Source organism: Poecilia formosa, unplaced genomic scaffold (assembly GCF_000485575.1).
Source record: "Poecilia formosa unplaced genomic scaffold, Poecilia_formosa-5.1.2 Scaffold64, whole genome shotgun sequence".
Lineage (NCBI taxonomy): Eukaryota > Metazoa > Chordata > Actinopteri > Cyprinodontiformes > Poeciliidae > Poecilia > Poecilia formosa.
This window is the reverse complement of record NW_006800003.1, coordinates 8,480-27,980: the sequence shown is the minus strand read 5'-3', so window position 1 is coordinate 27,980 and position 19,501 is coordinate 8,480. Positions and strand designations below refer to the sequence as shown.

At 38.0% G+C, this 19,501-nt stretch overlaps 1 protein-coding gene across 2 annotated transcripts in view; it reads left to right on the top strand.

Moving 5' to 3' along the window:
- The window catches only part of LOC103139798 (vasoactive intestinal polypeptide receptor-like), a 33,350-nt gene that overhangs the window by 5,448 nt on the left and 8,401 nt on the right, over window positions 1-19,501 (top strand). Inside the window, exons 2-3 of one of the 2 annotated variants that reach the window (XM_016672719.1) lie at window positions 4,155-4,245; window positions 6,630-6,740. In XM_016672719.1, coding sequence (XP_016528205.1) covers window positions 4,155-4,245; window positions 6,630-6,740 — 202 coding nt within the window. The remainder of the gene's footprint in view (window positions 1-4,154; window positions 4,246-6,629; window positions 6,741-19,501) is intronic. The other variant, XM_016672720.1, reaches the window with a different exon arrangement.

Sequence of the window (19,501 nt, the reverse complement as noted above, 5' to 3'; positions counted from 1 at the left end):
CAGGTGATACATGCTTCATTTTACTTTCTACATTTTAAACCAAAATAAAAAATAAAAAATATGAATCACTGCCCTTCCCGTTCTTCTGTTTCTTTGAGGACAGGGTTGAATCCATGTGGTGAACTTGGATGATTGTTTCAGCACCGGTCACTCTCTTTGTGGTTCTGGCTCTGTAAAAATAAACCAACTCCGAGCAATAAAAAACACTTGATCCCAGCAGCCTACAGGCTAAGGCAGCGCAGACGTCACTCCATTATGTCTGTTTGCTTGTCTGATGAGGGACTTTGTCTCTGAGTTTATTCTGTTTATGCAGCATTAATCATTTTTTGGGAATCTTCGGCTTGAAACTTGAGCCTGTTAGTTTGAAAAACACCGAACACTAAGCAGTGCCTTATTATTTCTGATGAAAGAAAGAGTAGGAGGAAAGTGGGGACTAAATGTCGGATTTTTCTTACTTTCGTGAACTTCAAGCTCGAGCAATCTTCATTCAAGTTACAGAAACACTACAGTGGCTTTTATTTTGAGCTTTACAGTCAAAACCTGAGATCTTTTGTCCAGACTTGTGGCAGTGGGCACATTTACCCATTAGTCTCTGCTCTGTAATATTTTGTAATTTAAAAAAAAATCCTGGTCATTTTACATTAAATAAGTAAGTTCAGTTTCTTCCTATTCTGATTTTTAGCAGGTGAGGAGCAACAGACGCCAGATCGCAATTTTTGGACAAAGTCTAAGTTGCTCCTTGAATGTGTTTATGTGTTATTAAAATGATTTGAAGCAAGGTTTCAATTAGGAACTTCAGGATCATAAGCAGAATGTAAACCATGACACTACCATGCACAACGTAAAACAAAATAGTTTAATGAGTTATAAGATTAGTTGTTTACATAATCTTACTTTTGTTTGATGGATTTTTTTTAGGTGCTTTCTTTTGATTGACCCCCCAACGGCAAGAATGAAAAAAAATAGATGAGTTTCCACATTTTCTTAAATTTTGTAACAGATTTCATGACATATTAAGGTGCCCGTGTTCCTGCCTATCTTCTGTTTGTGTTTGGGTCCTCTGTTGCCAAGTTGTTTTAGATTTCAAATACCCTTACTTGGTGCGAAATCTACTTTGACACAAATATTCGCATGTGACGTCACTCGAAGCTTGAACAGGAAATGTGAAGCCAACTAAAAAATGTAGCTTCCACAGAGGAGTTTGGTTTGTCAGGCCACCTCAAAGAAAGCTTGCATCATAGAAATGGGAACAGAAGTTTCACCATGGGAAAAATGACTTGCATACCAGATGACAAGGTCCAGGTCTTGCCACTTGAAACATTTCCAGAGAGCTGTGTTGGATTTTTTCCTCAAACTGAGGTCTGCAGAAATTTAATGTGAAATCCATAAATATGTGTCTAAGAAGATGAAATCTGCTGTCACGGTGCCTGGAGGCTGGATCAAAACTCAACGGTTGACACAATGTGGCAATGTTCCTTTAGGTCTTTTCTTACCTGGTCACATTACCGGTGACGGGTAGAGCACAGCCCACTTATAGTGGAACAAAATTTTCGCAAAAGCATTAAATAGCAGAAAATGAATCGCTGAATGAAGAATCAGAAGTTTTCTCCTACGACAGAGGATATTTGAGGATAAATCCACATCAGTAACAAAATGATTGTGAATCATTTAGAGCTCAAAATGATGGTAAAGTCCTTCCAACCTTAATGGCTCTTCCCCAAAACTAACATGTCAACATTTCCAGAGGAAACAAGCTGAAAGTGTTGAAGTGCTGTAATGGCAGTAAGGATATTTCCATCGATTGTTTCAAGACATTTTGTCATTTTGTAGCAAAATTCTAATAAAAACCCGTTTTGTTACCGAAGGTTTTCTCTAAATTATTGCTCTTTTGAGTTTTATTATTTTTATCAGATGCTGCCTGTTTCCGATCAATTCTGATCGGAAACAGGCAGCTTTGTTTTAAGGAAGATAATTTTACGCATAAATTCATATTTTTAGTGAAACTGTTGTTCCTGTGTGTATTGTTCCCACACAAAATGACTAAACGGCATGTAAACCCTTTAGTGCTGCCCCCTCTTCAGTTCATTTCAGCTCGTTAGCGACGCCTTTCATGCTGTGTTCGAACTCTGGCCTCACTACAGTGGAAACTGCTGCTGAGTCAGGCTGCACAAAGTGAAATGCAGCTTCAGTCGGATGCGTTTCCATGTATGACAGATGACTTTTGGACTTTTGAGAGCAGAGTCAGGACATTTCTCGCATATATTTGAATTATTGCTTAGTTCCCCACTGAGGACTTTGAAGCGTAACGTCTCTAACGATGTGCTAGCTACCACGTGGGACAGTTCTATGTTGTGCTGTAAATTCATTGTGATGATAGTGTCTTTCTCAGAGAGAAGCCTGTTGTGCAAATGAAGCAACTAAATAAGTGCACAGTTGGTACGTTGACCCAGAGTCTATTCCAGGTCAATCAATACTAAGGTCACCAAATGGTTCAACCGACAGGAGATTTCATTCTGCCTCGATTTATGTACATCCAGTTTGCAGATTAAAGTCTGATCTCCCGGCTGCTCTGCTGCTATTACTTTCAGGTATGTCGGATTTGATGCTGTAATCAGTTTTAGGGAAAGACTCCCATGAGCAAAACCTCATGGATGGTGTCAGCGTGACCTCATCCATGTCAGGGGGAGGTAAATAAAGCAATAAGTTAAACCCGGACAAGACAGGAGAGATATCTAATGTTGTGGCTTGTAAAATATTCAGACCTCTTGGACTTTAGCTATGTGTGTTTTGTTACAACCACGAACTTTAATTGTATTGCAGCAGGTTTGTTTTTCGCGATAACCAGATTGTTCAAAGGCAGATTTATTTGTTGAGTCTTAATGTGCGGAGTGCCAAACATTTCAATGTTTCATCGTCAAAATTTAACTGGTCTCGCTGTGTCTTAGTGCTTTATTTACATCAAATTTACAAGCCACACTCAGGGTTATTACAGTCAGACCTAAAGACACTCAGACAGAGTCTGCCTGGCATCAAGAAGCAGGCTAGAAGTTTTTATGAATCCATCAAAAGAAATTCCAGAACAGATAAGAAACAAAGTCCTTGCCAGTACTATAGCGCTAACAAATGTTTTATTAAGTCATTTTTTAGGTTTCATGTGTCCAGTGAAGCACAGTGAGAGCCATTATCCACAAACAGAGAAAACATGGCGAAACGTACTTGTACTCCAGTCTGCAATTGAACCCACAAATCTGAAGCTGCTTTTTAAAAGGAAATAAAGGGAGCATCATATAAAAAAGTAAAAGATTTATTGGTGAGAGGTCCTGTTAAACATAAATTACAGAAACATAAATAAAGGAACATATACATGGTATATGAATAGCCATGTTTAATAATAGAGCTCCGATGAGTGTTTGTCAGATTAAAAAATAGCCTCTGAAAACGATAGCCGTTCCTATATGCCATGTCCTTATTCTTCTTTCCTGACAGCGATGATTTGCAACAGCAGGGAGGCCTAAAGTGTCGATACCGACCAATTACTGGCCATGCAGGGTTCAGTGAATTCTTAATACATCAACTACTTTTTGCTCTAGCACTCCTTTTACTCTGACCTTTGCTGCTCCCACTGCTTAGGAGCTCGGGCTGGGAGAGTTCATGAATATGCTCTGGTTCATACCGACTCCTCCATCCCTCTCTCTGCTCATCTCCTCTGACCTTCTCGGGCTTTTGCTGCTCGTCTTACACGTTTTCTTTGGCCCACCGGCTCTCTGCCAGTGGCTGTCAGCCCGCATTTTTCAGCCTTTGTTGACACAGATGAACAATCGCAGCAGATTACTCAGTGGCTCCCCCTCTCCACTTCCTAATCCATTTGCATGATAGCATCTATTTTCCTTTTCCAAGAAGAGGCTTTGTTTAGATTTCTGACATAGAGAACATTTCTGTGCATTTACTGCATTATCAGCAGGAGCTTGATTCTGACTGCAAAAAGGCATTATGGGAAGCTAAAATGTTGTTAAAATAAGATAAAGAAAAACTTGAACAGAACCTTTCTACTCCTCTTAATCACCAAAATAAAAACTTTTTGCAAGTAATTTCCGTGTCGCAGCGAAATGATGCATATTTTTCTTATTAGATCTTGTTTTCTTAATCTTTTTCAGGTGCTATCGGTGCAGATGTGTGACGTGATGAATGAGATCGAGCTGGAGAAAGAGAGCTGTGAAAATCGCACCTCTGGGAATGTCACTTCAGGTCATTCTTGAAAACTCTTTTTGTTTGTTGAGTGTGTAGAGGGGGCTATTAGGAGGAAAGAGTAAGCTGCAAGGGTGAACTCACTCCGAGGAAAGGCTGTGCACTCTGGTGTTTTGTAGATAAAACGGAAATAGAGCGTATTTTATACGGCTGACTAATTCAACACAGTAACTTAGGCTCAGTCCTTCACCGTGCTTGGCTGAATATGAGGTGCTTTAACACAATGTAGTCCCGGCTTTTCAAAAACCGCACAGGACTTGAAAGTGTCACGCCGTTTGACCAAGACATTATCGCAGCTCCTGTCACACGGCGTGGCCAAAGATGACAAACTGCATGAATTGTGGCTGCAGCACAATCGAGTCAGACGGATCTGACATGTCGGCCCGTCAATAAACGGACAGCATGCTATGGATGTCAATGTGTTTATTACGAGAGTAGGACAGTGAAGAGGAAGAGGCGAGGGAGGAAAAGAGACAGCGGTAGAACGTGCAGTAGCTGCACACAGGAGGAAAGGAGTCCCATGTCAGTCGATGCTGCTGCAGTCGTACCTCGATGTTGTCCCAGGATTTATGAGACGCTGCTTGATATCGTCTCTGGTTGTGGGAGCTCTAACTCAGAGGTTGGCACTTTTATCGTGCTAAATGATCACAGAAAAGAAATACAAAGATTTTATCTAAGACATGCCTGTGGTTCTTTGCTTTGCTTGCTTTACGTCAGACCCCACCAACCTGGTCAGTTTGTTGCTGAAAAGCTCAACCTTAGTGTCATCTGACCAAATATCATAGTTCTGGTTGAAGCTCCAGGAGAGCTGAAAAAAAAAAAAAAAAAAAAAAAAAAAAAAACTCAACTTGTTAGCTTTTCAGTGTAGGACAAAATTGTCTGTTTTTTTGTTGTTTTGTTTTTGTTTTCTTTTCACGCCTCCAAGTGAGCTTGTAGATATGATCAGATGGTTTTTAGAGACATTTCATAGCCTTGTCTTTGCTGCTGTCCTCTAAGAATCACATTTCTCCTGAATCTCTCCTCTCGCTTCAAATACACCCTCAAATAAAATGTGTTATTATTATTATTATTATTATTATTATTATTAAAACACAATGCATTAGATTAAAACAAAGGTCTTACATATCCAGACCCATTAATGTACAACCAATTGTAACATTTCAATCAGAGTAGGAGGTTAAATAACGTAAATAAAGAGAAAAGTCATAAAAGTAAAAAAAAAAATACATTGAATGCGCAAAAAAAAAAAAAAAAAAAAGTCGTGATAAGTTACATCATCTGTAGGTGTAAGAAATCATCCCTCTAAATGGACGGGCCTCCTCAACACACTTATGCAAAATCATTTAACAACACAGCAATGCCTCTTAATGCATTATCTGAAAATTGAATTATTACTGCTTTATATTCTCACCCACTCAATCATTGTTTCCTGGGATTCCTGTCATTTTAAAGTGCACAAAATCACTTATACTTATTAGACGGTGTCAGTCTTTCCTCCAACTGCTTTCAGTTTAACATACATCCGTCCACGGACATACCGCACTTTGCTTTAAGTGGCCCCATATAAAGAGCCGGTGTGGGGACAGCTTTCCCTATCTCTGCACCGATCTCATTTTTCTGCTCTCCTATCTGCTTCCTCAACAGGAAGGTAGTGTAAGTTGAACTCTGAGGTCACATCCTGAATAAACGAATTAGCAGATTGTGCATTCGTGGGAGAACGCACATCCACAACATATGGCTGAGAAAGTTTCAGCCGCAGCGGATTCGCTCCAAAGACTCAAATGTTTTTGAGAAACTTTTTTTTGTTTGTTTTGTTTTGAACTTTTCACAAACTAAATCGGCGCAGGGATAGTTTGCAGCTTGTGTTTTTGTCTTTTCACACCTTCCTGAGGCTTTGCAGGGTGCTAGGTGGCGGAATGAGGACGGCTGATGAGGTTGCGGCCTTGACGTGTAATACAGAAAAGGGATGGAAATAGATTTCTGCAAAAACTTAAGAAGGAAATCACTAAGTTATCCTAAACAACAACAACAACAACAACCTCAATTTCACTTCTCTGTGATTTAGTTTTTTATACCCGAATGTTTGAACGATAAATAATTTTAAGTAACTGCAGACTATTTTATGTGTTCAGAACAAGATTATTTTCCTTCTATCACAAGATTTATGAAATGTTTGGCATAACTTTGCATTCATTTGTAAAATACAAATAAGAAATTATTTCGCAAATTCCACACAGGTGACTTTAGTAAACCAGACTTTTTGCAGATCTGTGGCACTGAAGGATTTAGGACTCTGCTGTGCCATGACTTGGTTCTGTCATTGCCCTCTCTCGGTTTGTCTCGAGTGATGCAATGTTTGTGTTGTTGACCTTTTTTTTTGGCAGGTTGCCAGGGGATGTGGGACATCGTCGCCTGTTGGCCTTCAGCCAGAGTTGGAGAAGTGGTGACGATAACCTGTCCGACATATTTCAGCTACTTCAGTGACAAACAAAGAGGTAAGATTATCACAAACACTGAGCTGATGGCTTAAAGTTCCGTTTCTTACACTTTTTTTTGCACTTTCAGATTAAATACAGCTAAAAAAAAAAATAAAAATAAAATGGGGTGACCAATGGAATACAATGAACTTATTTTCATATTAGTTTAAGTTTTAGATCATTTGAGTTTTGTGACATGATGCTTTGTTTTGGTAAAAGTTACCACTGAGAAAGGGGCACATTTTGGTCATGAAGGGGTGAATATCAACAGCATGAAAATTCATGTTGTCTGTGATGTTTACATTCGCCTCAATTGCTCCTACGAGGCTTAAAGTGTGAATTTACACCCCCATCATCACCCTGAACTGTTGATGTGTGTCTTACTGAATCCATGCTTTAATATAGTTTGCAGAAAAGTCCGACTCTACCATAATTTCACAGCTGAAATCGAGATCCAACACACCCAGTTACATTTTTCCATCTGTTATTGGGAAATACGCCTGAGTGAGCTGTACGCTCAGTTTCTTCAGGCAGTCCATCTGCGTCGAGGTTTGAAATGGTGCATGTTAAGATATTCTCGATAATATTGTGGGTGTCTGAGCTTCGGTTGCCTTTCTCTAATCATGGCAGAGAGATTTTGTCAGCAAGTGCTGCCTCGTGGTTATTTTTTCAGACCTTTTCTGTGCCAGCTCCTGGGTTCTGGATCTCACTGCCAGTGCTCATTAGACAAAACTCTTCACTGTGTAGATTTAAAACTTTGCTGAAAACCCTCATTTTGACTTTTTACCCAGTATGGCTGAGCTCATTTTATAAGTTGGAGTTACTTTGTAACAACATCTTTGTCTTGAAATTAGGGCAAGGACTTTAACGCATTAATTTCTGTGGTAACACTTTATTTGAAGGGGGGTGAATAAGACTGTCATAACACTTTCATAAACATGACATATGAAAGTGTCATAAATCATTACTGTTTAAACTTTACCTTTAATAACATAAAGTTACCTGATTTTTAAAGTTCAGTCAGTAATTCTTTTATAACAAATTTATATCAATAATGATTTATTGGTTAATGTCAAGTTGTCATAACAAAGACATTTTGAATAATGTCAACTTTGTATTAAAAGTGTCATAATTAACCGGATGATGCTTTATGACAACAGTCATAAATATTCATGAAGGCTTATTCATGTTCATGACATGTGATATGTCAGTCTTATTCACCCCCCTTCAAATAAAGTGTTACCATTTCTGTTAATATGAGTGCACAGATTTAAAGCGTTACTTTTTAAAGAAAAACATAATTAATTGCATTTTGTTTACATACAAAGGGTTTTGGCCTGAACCTTTGTATCCCCGTGTTTATGTCCGTACGTCAGACGCACAAGCGACATTCGCAAACAAGACAAATCTGCTTCTATTGTCTTCAAAAAACAAACAAACAAAAAAAAAAGACTATTGTTTTTCCAAAGAAGAAACTTCCCTTTTCACCCATTCAGCTGTTCATGGTTTGCTTCAGCAAGTCACCTGCGTTGTGTGTAACTTGTGTGTCAGGTGAACAGGTGTACCTAATAAAGTGACCAATGATGGTGTCATAAAAATACAGAGACAAATTAAATTGAATTTCTTTTGTCCGGAGGATATTGATCAAAAAGCGTTTCGTCACAACAGCACTAAGCAATTCGTGGCCAAGAGCTCTGCTTCCCGCTTTCCATCTCCAGCTTTACAGCAATTCAGCTGACTAAATCAACTCCCAGCCCCACAATATTCATCGTAGTTATTAATAAATTAAAAAATGTCACTGACAACAAAAATGAACACCGAACTTATGCCATTTCCATTTCTACTCAATGCAAAATGCAACCCGTTTAAACATTTTGGAGCTTCTTATCTCTTCATGCTGCATGCTGACCTTCACAATCAATGCTTGCAACTGTGAAAGCTTTGTGAATACGCACAACTAAGTAGAAAGTGGCTTACATCTGGGACTCAAAAAACAAAAGAAGAGAAAAGACACAGTCATCTGCAAAGAATGTATCATTTTCCTCCATCAAAACAAATTTCATGAAGGATCTTTTTAAAAGAATATTATAAGTTGGGTAACAGCTTTTAATAATTTTCTCCCTAAAAGTATGTTTTGGTATTAATGCAATTCATTTTTCGGCATCTTTCATCCAAAGGAGTGAATCTGGAGTGATCATGCTTTGGAAGTTGGTTCAGCAATTTTACTGCTGAAAAGGACAAATCTGAGAGAACCGAAGAATGAGGTTGTTTGATTCTTTCTAAAAGAGAACTGGTAAATGTTACAACAAAGAACTATCAATCATCAGGAAAATAAAAATGTATTTCTAAAGAATTATTAATGTAGTTAGCCACGTAGCTTATCTCAGTTCTTCAAATAATATTGTCACTTTCACTAAAGTGAGGTTCTGCAAAGTAGATATCGGTAGATTTTGTCCTACATGAAAGGAAACCAGAAGTTACAGTCATAATAAAAAGGCATTTTACATTCTAGGATTTGAATAAAATTAAGTTTATATGTCTTCATATGGATGGATGGTTGGAAATGCAAAACGTAAAAATAAGAATTAATCTGGACGTCATAATCCAAACAATACAAGATGACATCTTTCAATAATAAACACGTACAGGAAATCATTTTAAAAATAACTTCATGGGAACAAAATTTTATGCATGAATAAATAATTTTATAAAAAATAAATCTAAAAAAAAGGGGAGTAGAAAAAATATTGTAAAATAAACACGTTATAAGTAAATAAAAAGTAAGGAAATCAACCGAGAACAATTACAGTTATGCTTTAAAAACTAAATATTAACTCATAATTATTGTTTTTGCTTCATTTGTTGATGTAATTATGTCTCATAGAGCCATGAAGTGAGATGTGAGATATATTTTGTCAGATGACCACATTTTGAGTCGTCAGTTTTTCTTTTCTTTTTTAGGTCTAAAAAATGTTAAATGTGTTTTTCCTCCATATAAAAAAACAAAATTGTTTGCTCTCATACCTCAGAATCTATTCTGTTTCTTTTGACCATAGTGTACTTCCACAGTAAAAATGGTGGTAATATTGAAATCATCTAAATTCAAAACACTTAAATTCAAAGCCTTAAGTATGAATGGTGCTATAAAAATACACCTGCCTTGATTCAGTTGGTTGAAGAATTTTTTCTGAATATATTTATACCATATATTCTGCTTATGACATGTCTTCAACGTAATCAGATGAATAAATCTTTCGCTAAAACAGTTGGCCTGACTCAAAACTTTAAAAAAAAACAAAAAACTTTTCACTCTCTCTTTAAGGCATTTTGAGAGCAGGGGGAGTGATGAATATCCAATCCACACCTCGGGGCTTTTTCTCTGCTGCGGCTGCATATGTGTGACCCAGCAAGTAGGTGCTCATTCCTGCTCCCCCACTGAGAGATGTGTTGAAATCCAGCTATTGACAGCCCTGCTGAGAGACACGGTGATGGAGCTTTTTGGCTGTTAGGTGTAACCACTCACAGATCACATGCAGGTACTCCAAGGACATGGATATGATAGTTTTGTGCGCACCTCCAATGCATGCTTTCATGGATAAAAGAGCCAGTTTGTGAAAGAGCCCAATCCTTTCACTTGTTTTTTTTTTTTTTTTTTAGTAGATGTTAAAATAGCAGAGCTGCATATATATATCCTTTACAACAGTACTCTGAGAAACTGTTATTCCCTTAAAAGCATTTCCTTTACTTGAACCCATCATTTGTCAGCAGCTCTTCAGCAATTTTTTTGTCAGGTTTTATTCAGCCGTGCACAGGTCAAGCATTCAGGAAGACTCTTTCACCTTTGCTTATTCTATAGTTGTGAAAAGCCTCTTCAGCATCCAGTAGAATTCACCGCATGCTATTTGTTAATGCTGAACCCCACCCACTCCACGCCGCCACCCCTCATGGTGGCATTAGCACCTTTTCAGGGTCAAACCTCAAATTAGAGACACAGGGAAATGTGACGCTTTGCAGATGAAGGGTGCACTTTCAACCCCCGCTTCAACTAACGGCAGCAGGAGAGAGGGATGATGTCGAAGCTGCCGGTGAACATCCTGCAAAAAAAAAAAATTCGAGAAAACCTGTGAATCTGCTTGTGAAATTAGCATCACAGCCGATATGCTCAGGTGACCGTTGAACATTTTCCAGCCTTTACTCAGTCTTACTTCTTTAAAGTAACAGGTTTGACACGAGTTCCTTTTTTTTGCAAACTGCATTAAACACAAGCAGAGCAACTCCTGCAACAGTGAAGATCGTATCCTTTTATATCTGCAACTTTCCTGTGCAAGCTTCGGTTTTGCAGTCTGCTTCTGATTGCAAGATAAAATGTAAGAAAAGTGCAGTCAATGCAGGACATAGGAAAACTCAGTTGTTAAATGTCCTGATCAACAGTGTGAGACGGGTCAGGGATATGCTTTGACTTTAGATGAAACTTTACCCCATCTGTCACTGTCAAAACCATGGAAAGGAGGATTAAATTAAAGTGTGTTTCAATAACATGGAGTCATTTATCAAAATAAGAAATTTATTAAGCATGAGATGTTGCGGCAATCTGAATGAATTTTTGTTCGTTATCTCAAATGTTTTGCCTTTGAAACTTATTTTGCAGTTTCAATAAGTCAACTAATTAAATTCATTCATTTATCTAAAACACAAACATTTATTTCTGCTAATAAAATAAAATACGTACGTACATCAATTCAGTCATATGTAATTAGTATTATCAACAGAGCCAGTTTTTGTATGATGCAATCCTGAGCAAGTATGTCTTGTTGGTGAAAAATGTATATTCCCTGGTCTGCCTTACTGCCACATTTTGATACGAGTTGTCCTGTGACGATTAGAAATCCCAGTTTTACTCCCTGTTAATTACATCTGAGACATGATTCAAGAGGCTGATCATGGGCGGGGGTCGAGTGGATTTTCTCTCCTGCAGAGAATGAAAACTGCTCTGAAAATATGATGTGTTGATATAATTTCCCTAAAGACTTGAACCTGTAACCTGCTGAGGCATGACGATAAGAAATAAAGAGACAAATTCTTGTTAGGTCCTTTTTAAATGATTTAACATTGACCACTTTCTACATTTACCAAAGACAAACAACATTCTTTCAGTCAGAATCAAAAGGACAAGTAAAACTTGAAAAAACCACATCTGAGGAATCCCCAGAGAGTAAATGTTCTCTTCTTCAGGCGTTTAAACCTGTAATATTAAAGTGTTTTACAGTTTTTATGTCTCAGGTTATACATTTCATGAAGTCCAACCCCCCGGATTGCAGATCATTAAATGTCCCACAGGTTTTAAAGATAAAACATTCATGGATTATAACACTCTTCATCTTCATAGAAGTAAATTTAATTCAGTTTTCAGAATTAACTGCTAATCCTGCTACGGGTCCTGGGTGAAGTCCGTTCTCCTTTCCACCCAATCCCTCTCCCTCTAAAGGCAAATAAATAAGGAGGTGTGAAACAAATCATTCAAAGTTGGTTGCATTATCTCCTGTCCAGGCTTCAATTGACCCTGTACTTCAGTTATCACATGTTGCCTAGGCGACAGTTTTAAAGCAATGCCATTTCACGGCATGTTATCCACCAGAGGAAACTCAGGTGATCCACCACGGCAAATCTATAAAGACAAAAAGAGTAAAAACACACTAGAGGCACAATATAGACATGACAAAAATACAAAGGTACGTCTTAACAAGGACGGTGTCAAAAAAGAGGAATAGCTAAGATAAAATAGATAAGAATAGATAAGATAACAGACACCTCCCGCCAAAAAAAAACAAAACAAAAACTAGGATAAAGTGCAACAGGTGTGCTTTGTTATTTTGCAGTCTGATTGCTGTAGGCACAAATGACTTGTGGAGCCACGTAGTTCAGATTTCTCTTTGAAAAATCCTCCCATTCGACCTTCTGCTGAATTTCTAAAGCAGAGGATGTGTTGAATCCACAGGAATTTCATTCGTCTTTTTAATAATCAGCTCATTGTACAGCTGTGCTGCAGCTACCTGGTCAACTTCAATAACCCTGCTGGATAATTTAGTCACGTACTGCAATATTTTATGATCTTTTAGCGCGCATATTTCCCAAAGTGCAAATACACTGGAAAGATAAAACCCTCTGTAAAAAGAGCATATTAAAATAGTTGGAGAATGGTGCTGTCTGATTTCAAAATGTTCACAAACAGAACACCCTGCGTTGCCGTATCCTGGACTTTTTTTTTCTGCGCCCAATGATTAAAATACAGCTCATAGTCGATTTCAACTACTAAATGTTTGAAAGTTGAGACTCTCTCTCCCAGTTCCCCATTAATCTTGGATGGAGAGACAATTATTCCTTTCTCTGAGCATTTCTTTTGTTTTCTTAAAGTTGTCTGCAGCTCACTGAATGAAACACTGTTTCTCTTTTTCGAAAACCTTTCAGGTTTTTGAATCTTTGTCTGTCAGCAGATCATTTTTCACTGAGAGCCGTGGATCTTTGTGTCATTGAATGCTCCCTTTATAGATTAAAACACTGAATTCTTCTAGTGCAAAATTTATTGGACCATGTTTTGTGTATTATAACCTGGGGACTGAGAAAAATACAAAGAGGCTTTAATAAATAAGTAAAAAAGTTTCACACTTTGAAATTAGGAAACAACTTTGCTAAAGAATGATGTGCATATTTTTATGCTTTTCCTTACTTCAAATTTCAAAGAAGACCACAGTTATGTCAGAGGTGACAATGAGTCGCTTCTCCAATCCATTCAACCTCATTCTCCTGTGGCAGAGTGCAAATTACAAGATGCACCTGATAGAACACCGTCTTCCTGGTGGATTATGGAGTTTTCTAAAGTGTACCTGACAGGAAGTGACATGGCGAGAGAGGATTTATTTGAGAAACTGACAACTACGTTACCTGAAGCGGAGAGCTTTGCACCTAAGTTTGAAATGGCATCTGAGAAAGAACCTTAAGCTCTTAAGCCGTGAAATTAACATAAAGTGAAACATTTCAATATTCTTTCTAAACCGCTTCACTGACGTAACATGGGAAAAGAAAATGAGATCCTGTAATCCTTGAAGACGTGTATTTGTAACTTATCTCTAAGGTTTAGAGAATACAGTCAACGTTTAAATGGGTTGGGATTCAATGTTTGCATTTTTTGCATCTATGTTGCACAGATAAAGAGCTCCTTAAATTATTTTTTGCCAGTACTGGATTGCCAGCTACGTTCAATTTATATAGTATGTGCTGTTCTAAGGGCAACGCTGCTGATGAAAAACAAACAGAGGATATCAGCAGCATGCACAGCAAATAAACAGATTGAGTCGGATCAACGTGGAGGAACACCAAACAAGTGGAGGTTAAAAAAGCCGAAGGGGATAAAACTGCATGAATAAAAATATGCAAAAACCAAAAGTGAAACAAAATCAACCCATGTCTGCACACACACTGGCTTTTATAGAAAGAGTTGCTTGTACTGTGTGTGATCTTTCTTTCTTTGTGAAAGACATTTCTGTAATAACAAATGATGCTACAGAATGTTGAGATGCATAATCCTGTTTTGCCTCAGTTCTGCCAATTCCAACAAAAATGTATAAAATTATTTGAGTTATTTCTTAATCTTTTTGTGTAAAGCATCTGTTGGAATGTTCAACAATCAGGCTTCGGAATCTGTTTTTAAAAAAAAATGTTTTAAAACACAAACAAAATCATTTATTTGATAAAGAAAAGAATTAGCAGAGTGAGGAGGAATTCTATCCTTTTTTTTGTAAATCTAACATTGCATCATGTCCCTATCATTTATTTTCTTTTACTCAGATTATTATCATGTTTGCAATATTTTTTCATGAAATCTGACTTAATCTGATTTAAGTGTGACTCAAGTTTGACACTTGAGTTGTATTTAAAATAAAAGGACTTCAGATGTGAGTCAGATTTACACCCAGAAGTCTTGAGACTTGACTTGGATTCCTGATCCGAGTCTTGAATCATTGTTTTTATGCCATATAGCGAAGAATGATTAAAAGCTGGTATGTGAACTACACGCTGCTTCTGTTGCACATGTTTTACTTTAAAAAGATGCACTTGATCATTAGCCAGTGATCGATTGTGGGTTATAAATGTCTGTTAATCTGTTCATGCTAGCTCTAGCTTCACAGAAATTATCACATTAATATCTCTGTGACTTTGGATCATTTCAGAAACAAAATAAATGTAACTTCTTCTGAAGCGCTGCAGAGGCGGTCAGGCAATCATTTGAGTCAAGTGTGCAGGAACAGAAACATCTACAACATGCAGAGCAGGGGAACCTGAGGAAAAGGTTTGGGGAACTACTGACCTGGATGTCATGATAAGATTTAAAAAATATATATATTAATTTCTGTCAGTAGAGTCTTTAAATTTAATTCTGACTTAGAAAGGCTTGAAGCTTGATTTGGACATGTTCCTCAAAGACTTAAAAGTTGGATTGGACTTGGAAGAAAGACAACTTGAGAATATCGCTGCAACAAAAATGGCTCCAGTCATCGAGAATGTCACTCTATTTGCTCCAGCTGTGATTTCAATGAATAAATAGGAGGATTTTCTAATAAATTTATGCATATTCTTTAAATGTTGTCAAACTGTGTCAGCTCAAATTGATGCTTGAGAGAAGTTATTTTCGGAGCTGAGCTTGCATTGCATCTCGATTCAGAACAGGAAGAAAAGGCCATCTAAGGTATGCACCAGCAAATACCTTTGTGAAGATACCCCAAAATAAAAATGTCTCTCTCTGCTTTACCTCCATATTTAAACAAAAGCCATAAAATAACAGAACCCCCCCCCCAAAAAAAAAAAAACTAAATTGCTTAAAGTTAGTGTGTGCCTGATAAAATGTATTGTTAGAAAAGGTAACCTGAAAAGATGCAGTGGTTTGATGCCAATGCTTTTTCTAACCAGTCATCACTGTCACATCTATTCGAGTTTGGAGCAACATACAACATTACTCTATTTTCCTGAAAGTGTTACACAAAGACGCCAAAAATCTACACTTCGGAACGCTTCGTTCTACCGATTATCAGTGCAGTTCACCGTTCTATAGCTTTCCTAAAATGTTGTGGAAGATGATCAGGAAATGAAAAAGACACATGGAAAGTTTCTACCAGCTCTGAAACTGGCTTTGGCTAAAGTCCGAGCACCAGAAACGCTCTCTTGAATGCCTCACGTCGTCTCCGGATTTGTACATTTTATTTGTCTGAATATAAACCAAAGCAAATGGATGTAGTACAAAAAAACCCACAACACACCACGACATGTTCTGATACGTTTCTGCTGACATACCTCACACTTTTTGAGCAGGTTTGTTTCAAAGGCAGGACTAAATACAATTCTATTTTGAAGCAATCAGACACAAAACACTCTGGAGAACTTTTCTGCATTTGATTCAATTAATCTGTTACGTTTCATCAAAATAAAAATCTCATCCGATCATGATTCATTTTTTTGTGTTTCTTTGAGATGGGCATCTAGGAAATCTTGCTGACTTTTCTGTGGTCTTCACATTGAAATATTATATTAAGATTAGAGCGGCAAGTGCATGTCACCAGAACAGTCTATTACTTGAACCAAAATACCCTTGACACTAAAGGTAATTTACCACAACAGAGCAATAAATACACAACAAAGACTGAAGGTCTTCTGCTTTGACTAAAGGTGGCGTTGTCATCTTTAAAAGTTCTCTGCAAAGTCCTTCTCCGCCCGAAAGTGAAGAGGAGCATCCACAAAACGGTCTTGGAGATGATCTAATTGCTTTATGAAACGAGGGGAGTTGGGGGGGGTATTTACAAGCAGCATGTTTACACACAGCTACGGCGAGGACGACCTGACATTTCAATCACACGCTGACCTTTCTCTGACTGAGCAGAACATCTTGATGCACCGAAACCTCCCACTGCACGTTTTCACTCCTCGGCTCATGTGCTGACATTTTTCTGCAATTAGCCATGCTCACACTCACAAAGCAGATCAGCTGCCTGTCACACTGCGCTCCAGACGAGACAGCGTGTTGATTTACGACATGTCAACAAATCTTTGATGAAATCTTACAAGTAATTTGTAAGTAAGTTATTGAAGAAAACACGTTCTCTCATAGTGTGGATATTAACAATAATGAACATAGCTGGAGCTGCATTTTCCTGAGAACGGAGAAGTGAAGAAATCCAGACGGCTCTCAGAAGAAGGTAGTTTTAAACCTTAGAGGATGCAAAACGTTTTTTTGGTTGTGTTTTTTAACCAATAATTACAATTGGTGTGAACCTCTGACGTGTAACCATGCACAGACTTTAGGCACAAAAGTTAAAAGAAACACACACACACACACACACACACCCACACACACACACACACACACACAAAGATGTACACATCTTGTTTTTGATACATTTTATTATTCAGAGTTATTCTTTTTCTCCAGAAGCCAATGAAGTTTGAAAGAGTTGTATTTCCATCTTCTTGCTAATGATAATGAACACCAACCACAACACTTTCCACTGTATTGTTTTATATCTGGCTGTTTTCGTGCTTGTAATGTTGAAACCTTGAAGCTGATGCAAAGTTTTGTAAACCACACCAATAAAACCCAAGAGTGCCAAACCAAAAAGTTAAGCTATAAAAAATTAGGCATCTTGCCATTTTACATTTTCTTNCATGTTTGCAATATTTTTTCATGAAATCTGACTTAACCCTGTAAAGCCCACACCATGAAATAACTGACAGAAAATTCCAATTCTTTGAAACTGGAGCCTTTATTGGTCCCTCTGAACAAACAAAAAAAATATTTTTCAAATATCATTTTCCAAATATGAGTTTCATTTTGTATCATATTTGATACATCGGGTCACAATGCTCAAAGATTATTTTTTCTTGAACAAACAAAAACATAATAAAACACAAATAACTCAGATAAATTGTTAATTCCAAACATAAAAAGTGCTACAACAATGCAGCAATAACAAATCCACCAATGGAACTGGCAGGGTGGCAGTCTCGAGAACATAACATTTCAATTATTTTCTAGACATATTGTGGCTCACAACCTTTTTATTTTGCATTATGATAGGCTTGGAAACAGTTTCTGTCCTTGTTCAGACAAAGATGCACTCTGCATTTCTCACAGAACACATGGGCAAAGTGGCCCACACAGTGCTTGCATCTCTGTCGGGTTTCCCATGTTGGGAAATGATTGAGGCCATCCTTTCTCACATCAGGGGGCAACTCAGTGGTTTTCCTCCTCCTAGGAGGGGTTGGCGTTGCTTCCGGAGAGGACAAAGGTCTGCCACACTTTTTGACCTTTCGTGCACTTGTGAGGGCAGTGGCAACAGAGGCCTGAAACCTTCGCAGGGGCAGGTGTTTCTGCCTGGGATGCAGTTTCTCCAGGTTTCTTCTGTAGCAGATCCATGCATTGATTACTGCCACTGTGATGGTGTGCCACCAAATGTAGATGTACCATCTTCGGGATCTGAAGCTGAACTTGTACAGTGCAGAAAGCATATCAAGAAGGTCAATGCCTCCCATGAACCTGTTGTAAGTGTCAACAATGGCCGGTCTGGGAACCATTATGTGGGTTTTGGCTTTTCGATCCCAACGCTTCACACTGCCCAGTGGTTCAACACCAACAAAAGAAGAGAGCAGGTTCACAGCTTTGTTGTCATACCATCTCACAATGATGTTGTTTTCCTGGTTTACTCTGAAATCCAGTGACCCTCTTCCGTTTTTCTTGAGTTCTTTCTCATCCATCAGTTGGCAATTCTTCACCCTGTTCATTCGGACTGTGCCTATGTAGTAGATTCCTCTTTGTTTCAAGTGCTCTACCAATGGAACTGACGTAAAGAAATTGTCAGCAAAAACCCCTTGACATCACATCACAAACTGGGGGGTACCTTGTCTCCATCTCCCAGTAAGCTCGTACGTTGGGCATCTGTACTAACCCCATGTGCATATACATACCCAGAAGTTGCTCGATTTCTTGGGCATTTGTGTTAACAGACTTTCCATTTTTCTGCACACTGTACAAGTTTGTTTCTTCTGCAATTTCTTGTAGCATGTCCTCAGTCACAAAATATTTGAAGTACTGACATGGTGTCCAGTCAAGCCTCTCTTCAGAGTCTTCCTCAACAGGTTCCACAAACTCAACAGACGGGGCTTCAAACTGTTTTTTTTTCCAGCGATACTCCTTCCTTTTCACTTTGCTCTTTCCCGACTGCTTTGTTGTTTTGTCCTTTGGGATTTCTGGTGCTTCATCATCATCATCCTTATCTGGGTTTTTCTCTTCTTCATCATCTCCGCTATCTGGGTGTTCCAGAATCCTTGCAGGAGTCCCTTCCTCATCCTCATCCTCATCCTCATCCTCAGCCTCAGCCTCACCTAGCTGCTCGATGTCACTTGAATTCCCATCCATAATTATATTCAGAATATCTTCAACAGTGTATGTCTTTGCCATCTAAAAAAACACACAGGCACAAAAAACAGAGTGTTTATTTTATCTTTGAATTGGTCAGTTTTCAATGAAAATAAGCAAAAGGTGCAAGTTGCATATCTATTTTTAAGCTATAAATGTACCAAATTATGAACATGCAAACATGTCATTAGTTTATATGAAAAAAGACTATACATTGCTTGAAATACATGTAAAATACATGAAGTACAATAAAAGACAATTGACAGATTTTTAGAGTTAACTGACCCACTGTTTCAAATTTGATACATCACTTTTCAACACG